Source organism: Pseudochaenichthys georgianus, chromosome 5 (assembly GCF_902827115.2).
Source record: "Pseudochaenichthys georgianus chromosome 5, fPseGeo1.2, whole genome shotgun sequence".
NCBI lineage: Eukaryota > Metazoa > Chordata > Actinopteri > Perciformes > Channichthyidae > Pseudochaenichthys > Pseudochaenichthys georgianus.
Genome location: NC_047507.1, coordinates 39,815,567 through 39,821,976, shown reverse-complemented (window position 1 = coordinate 39,821,976; position 6,410 = coordinate 39,815,567). Strand labels below are relative to the sequence as shown.

General features: G+C 50.6%; 1 protein-coding gene across 1 annotated transcript; it reads right to left on the bottom strand.

The window, feature by feature from the left end:
* Nucleotides 1–4,025: 4,025 nt before the first annotated feature.
* Nucleotides 4,026–6,014, bottom strand: LOC139433874 (uncharacterized). Its single transcript, XM_071203314.1, has one exon. The coding sequence runs from the start codon at nucleotides 6,012–6,014 to the stop codon at nucleotides 4,026–4,028; it is 1,989 nt and encodes a 662-aa protein (XP_071059415.1).
* Between the last annotated feature and the right edge of the window lie 396 nt (nucleotides 6,015–6,410).

Genomic DNA, 6,410 nt, shown 5'->3' with positions numbered 1-6,410 from the left:
AGGCTTCACCCAGAGGTGGTGGAGACAATTTGGAGCCTTTTCGGCAGGGCCGAGGTGGACCTCTTTGCCTCGGAAGAGTCGAGGCACTGCCCCCTCTGGTTCTCCTGGACGGAGGTGACCAGCCCATTGGGTCAGGATGCCCTGGCGCACGACTGGCCGGACACTCTCCTGTATGCCTTCCCGCCGCTGCCTCTGATACTACAGACGCTTCAGAGGGTCCTTACTCAGGGGCACAGGCTCCTTCTGGTCGCCCCCCGCTGGCCAGGGAGAGTCTGGTTCCCACTGCTACGCAGTCTCTGCTGCAGCCCACCGTGGCGTCTCCCCGACAGGAAGGACCTTCTGTCACAGCTCAAGGGTCAGATTTGGCATCCCAACCCTCAACGCCTTCAGCTCTGGGTTTGGCCTCTGCAGGGCCCAACCCACTGTTGAGCGGTGTCATGGCATCTGTCAGGGAAACTATCCTGAATGCCAGAGCTCCATCCACTCGGGCACAGTATGAGTGCAAATGGAGGCTCTAATCCCACTGGTGTGTGAGTAAGGCTGAGAATCCGGGACATTGCTCCGTGGCCACCATTTTAGAGTTTCTGCAGTCCCTTCTGGATAGTGGACATTCTCACTCCACTTTGAAGGTGTATATGGCTGCTATCTCTGCCCGACATGTCGGAGTCGATGGCGCCACAGGTTGGTGTCCCTCTTTCTAAGAGGGGCTCTACGGCAGCGTCCCCCTAGCACCCCAAGGGCCCCGGCTTGGGACCTGCCCCTAGTGCTGGATGCCCTATCATCTCCTCCCTTCGAGCCCCTGGCCCAGGTCGGGCTTAAGTGGCTGACCCTGAAGGCAGCATTTCTGCTTGCCATAACCTCAGGGAAGCGAGTCGGAGAGCTTCATGCCCTCTCCGTAAGCAGTACATGCCTGAGGTGGAACTCTGATGGCTCGGGTGTCACCCTCTGGCCGAATGTGGCGTTCCTGCCCAAGGTGCTTCCACTAGCCCACTCCAATCGGCCTATCCAGCTGGCACGCTTTAACACTTCATTACATATTAAATCAAAATACTATGGCATGATAACATAATTAAATTACAACTATCAATCATTATGTCAAAATCTGAAGGGAAAATTAAACAATTCCCCAAAAGACTTTTGTAAAACCCTGGAAAGGAAGGATTAAACATTCTTAAAACTTGAATTCATACATTTGTAAATGCTACCACTGATCTGTACCAAATTAAGTCTATCACTTATTCCTATTAGCCATACTTACCTGAACATCTACTTATGGTACTTGGAAAGGATTATTCTGTGTTTATCTAATGTTGAATATAGAATATCAATTTCTTTAAATTATACTTCTCTAATTTGAGGATCAAATATGCTACATAATTGTTATATGAAATATTATAAATATTTGTTTTGGGCCAAAACTGAAATTAATCCAGTACTTGAAACATCATTGTAGTTTGGTCTGTGACTGCATGGAAGCCCAAAAAACTTTCGTTTATTTTCACCTCTGTAGGGTTTCCATTTTCATCATTTGCTATAGTTCAAACCGGAGAGACGTGATGTAAGATTTTACATATTTATTGTTTACACGTCATATGAATGAAATGATTGCCATGATAATACAACAGAAGAATGTAATGGTGTTTTGGCGATTAGGCCCCGGTTTGCAGGATAATCATTTAGGAGGGAAAGCACCGCTCCGATGAAATCCCCGGGGTCTAGACACTGGTGGTGGTGCTGAGTAGGTGAGACCGGTCTGAAGAAGGAAGGTTTAGCTTTGTCCTGGAGGAGACTGGAGGCGAGAGGGGTGGAGGCGGGTTGTGGTCATCTGCAAATGACAACTGACAGGGAGGAAGAGCAGGCATTTAAGGAATTTAGCATGTGCAGCTATTGGCTGCTGAGGGGTGACGCCCTCATATTTAATGAGGGGGGAAGGGAGCCATCGAGTGACGTGTAAGTGACTCGTGTTAGGTCTTCCTTATTGAACTTGCGCTAAGCTTCATTTCAAACCGGAGAGACGTGATGTAAGATTTTACATATTTATTGTTTACACGTCATATGAATGAAATGATTGCCATGATAATACAACAGAAGAATGTAATGGTGTTTTGGCGATTAGGCCCCGGTTTGCAGGATAATCATTTAGGAGGGAAAGCACCGCTCCGATGAAATCCCCAAAACCATTGAAGTATGAAATACTGAGATGAACTGAGTTGCTTACCTTGTGGGGTGACTGGTGATCTGGGAAGGAAAGATAATAGATTAACACGTATATGAGCGACATAGTGCCGGAATCACTGCCGGATCTTACGGGTCATGCTGAGACTCTGACTGCCGAAATCAGTGCCGGTCTTACCTGAAAACGACCTGCGGATCGCATGCCTGGCCAGCAGGGCTTGACTACGCCGAGGAGCGAGCGGTTTCGTTTTGTAACGGTGGCCTTCCGCCACGCCTGACTTCGCAGGCTATATACATCTTTTTCTTTGCTCTTTTCTCTTTCTTTCGTAACTGACACCGAAGTGTACGGTGGCCTTCCGCCACGCCTGACTTCGCAGGCTATATACATATTTTTCTTGCTCTTTTCTCTTTCTTTCGTAACTGACACCGAAGTGTACGGTGGCCTTCCGCCACGCCTGACTTCGCAGGCTATATACATCTTTTTCTTTGCTCTTTTCTCTTTCTTTCGTAACTGACACCGAAGTGTACGGTGGCCTTCCACCACGCCTGACTTCGCAGGCTATATATATATATATCTCTTTTTCTTTACTCTTTTCTCTTTCTCCTTTGTTTTGTGACTGACACCGGAGTGTGCGGTGGCCTGAGTCCATGCCTGACTTCACAGGATACATTTTACACTGATACGTTTGAGCGAGGCCTGGGAATGAAATACCTGTGTGCCGGAGATGAAGCCCGTTACATGTAGTTGCAGCGTGGGACGAGACTTATTCCCTGTGGGCGGGGCCCGCGGAATTAGGACAGGGATGCAGTTTTGAATATCAGGAACCTTAGTGAGACATATACTGTGAACGTGTTTATGAGCCACCACCAGTTATATGTATAAATACCATAGTTAGGGTCCGAGAGATCTTTGGGAAGCCAGTACGGTGCTGATGTCTGGGCGAATGTAGGTTGCGAAGGCGGAGGAGGTCCACCGTCCTAGTTGTTGAAGGGATGAGGTGGAGAGACCTTGATTGGCAGCCGAGGTGGCTGCGCCTATCCTAAAGGAATGGCCTGAGTATGATGTGGGTGATAGGCCGGATTTAGTGAGGACTTGCTTGAGGTAGAAGGTGAACGGCGAAGCGTTAAGGGGGCATTTCCTTTGATGAGGAAAAGTGGAGAGGACGGATTGGTGGAGGGTCTGCAGCGCAGGAATTTAATCATGGAAGTAAAAGGGCAGAACGGGGAATCGATGCGAGCTGCGATGACTGAGCAGGCTCCTCCGCATTTGGAGTGTTTGAGGCTAAGACTAAAGTAGTTGGTGTTAAAGACTAGGTCGGAGAGGCAGACGTCTTGACTGGGGTCGAACGTGAGGGAAGCTGTGGTGAATTCCCCGGGTCGGAGGAGCGCGTAGAAGGCTAGTAGAAATACGGCGTCGAGCAGCGCGTCGATGTAGGGGGAGAATAATCCTTTCCTGAGTGTGGACAGCATGAGGTGCAGAACGGGGAGCGTGATGGGGAGCCTCGGGTCTGCAGCGGGGGGAAATGTCTTATACAGCCCTTTAAGGATGAGTTTAACCGTAGGGTTTGAGAATATGCTGGGAAAGCTCGGATCGGAGCAGCGAACGTTAAATTGAATTCCTGCTAAGAGGCTTCGGATGTACTGGGGTTTGAGGTGTCGATCAGTGGTGCAGTAGCCCATAAAGGCGCACACGGTGGAGATGAGGACAGGTTTGAGGGGAACATGTACTGAGCGGCAGAAGAAAGCGAACGTTCTCCATGCGAAATCATAGGATCTGAGGGTGGATGCGGCTAAGCCCTTTCTCATATAGAATCTGGCAGACTCGAGGTGCCGAGCTAGGGGACTCTGGATTAGTGCAGAGAGAGGAGATGAAGTGGAGGGATTCCGACTGGTTGTGAGCTGGCTTCCGGGCAGAGGCTCCGGAATGTCTGGAAATGAAAGCGAGAGAGGGAGTCAGCGACGACATTGAGGTGACCGGGGATGTGGCGAGCTGTGATGATGAAGTTGTGGATTATGGAGGAACGCGTAATGCTTCTCATGAATGGCATGATGTCGCTGCACTGGGAGCGCGCCTTGTTGATTATTTCAACCACTGATTGGTTGTCGCACAGCACCGAGATGCGTTTACGGAACCACAGGTGACCCCATACGTGGCATGCAACAGCGATCGGGAATATCTCGTGCAGAGCGGAGGATGAGGCATGATTAGGGAATGACGGGGGCCAGGACCCTGCGAACCACTCGCCCTGAAAGAAGCCCCCAAAACCCACGGATGGGGCGGCATCTGTGAAAAACCTGATTGAGTCAGAGGAACAGACGAGGTCATCATAGAAGAAAGTAACTCCGTTCCAGTGGGCGAGCAGGAGAGACCAGAAACGTAAGTCTGAGCGGCAGCCTTCGTCTAGGAGAACGCGGTCATGAAGATTGTTGACCACTGATGCTGTGTCCAGGAGGCGGGAGATGAACGAGCGCCCCTGGGGGATGACGCGCATGGCGAAGTTGAGGTGTCCTAGAAGGGAGAGCAACTGTTGTTTTGTGATGATGTGGTGCTCGCAATATGATTTGGTGATGTCCCGGATGCGCTGCAGTTTGTCTGAGGGGAGAGATGCCTTCATCTCTATAGAGTCGAGGGTGATGCCTAAGAACTCTAAGCTTGTGTTGGGACCTAACGTTTTCTCCTTGGAGAGGGGGACGCCTAGCTCCTGAAAGCAGTGTTTTAGTTTGCCTAGTGAGGTCCCTGAGCTGTCCTGTGGCGGATCTATGAGGAGGAAGTCGTCCAGTAGGTGAAGGACGGAGGGGATTCTAACTATGTTCAGCAGAATCCAGCAGAGCGCTTCCGAGAAGGAGTTAAAAATGCAGGGGCTGCTTCTGCACCCGAAGGTTAGGCGAACAGCGAAATATAATTTGGACTCCCACTTAATGCCGAACAGGTTCCACTGGGACGGGTGAATGGGAATGATTTTGAAGGCGTCGGTAATGTCCGCTTTGGAGAGCCACGCTCCGTGCCCTGTGCATTTAATCAATTTGATTGCATTGTCCACTGAGGCATAGTGAAGGGAAAACTGCTCTGAAGGGATGATACTATTGACGCTGCAAAATGGGCCGGAGCGGGGAGCGGACAGATCGAAAATCAGCCTTTTCTTTCCGGAGTACTTGCGTGTGGCTATTCCGATGGGATTTGAACGGAACACTGGGAAGGGGGAGGAGCTAAAAGGGCCGATTATATATCTTTTTTGGAGTTCTTTGTCGATGAGCTGGGAGACTATGTTAGGTTCTTTAACGGCTGACTGAAGATTTTTTGCTACGAAAGTAACTGTGGGAGATGAGAGGACCCCTACCCTGAAGCCTTGGGAGAGCCCTGACAGGAGATAGTCCACGAACACGGAATCTGGGTGGGTGGATAGCGCAGCTGCTAGCTGAGGGATGTTAATGGGAGTGGAGGGGTGATGTTTCAGAATGTTTTTCCACCACGAGGTTTCTGGCGAAGAGCTACTAGGTTTTGGTTGCACCTGGGGCATACGGACTTCGGGTGTGCCTCCCTGCAGAAACTGACGGTTTGGTCTATCGATTCCAGAATACTGCATGTGAGAGGCTCTGGGCGTGGAGAAAGGCACTGATGGGCAGAGGGCAGCGATGTGACCCTGCGCTCCGCAGCTGTTGCAGGAAATAGCGGATTGCCCGCCGGTAGCCATCACGAGCAGCTCGATGTCCATCACTGACCAGTCGAGGCGGATATTGCTATGCGCTAGGTGAAGCGCTGCTTTACTGGAAAAGCTTTTATGGTACTGGTAGAAGATGGATCTCCCGTATCTAAGGTTGATATCTCCGATAATGGCCATGTATGCATCTAATTCTACTCTTCTCTCAGGGTAGACGGAGCAGATTACGTCACGAAAGCTACCATGAATTGCCCTACGCTGACGTCTCTGATGAGCCTGGGGTCTGCGGTCTTAAAGACGGCGGTTATATTTCCTCCTGTAGCGATGGCTTTATCGCACTCCGGGGAGGGCAGAATAAGGCTAAGCAGGTTAACATCCTTCCCTTCAAGAATTGTTGACCTAAGCTGTGTGGAGATGTTAGCGGCTTGGGAAATAAAAGGCCTACCTGTAGGGGGGGCTGGGAGGGCCGAAGCCAGAGAATAAGGATGAGCTGCCGCGGGGATGCGTGGAACACCCTGACCTGAAAACCCCAGCGGGACTGGGGCCGCGAGCGCTGCTCTGAGTGCGACAGACGTT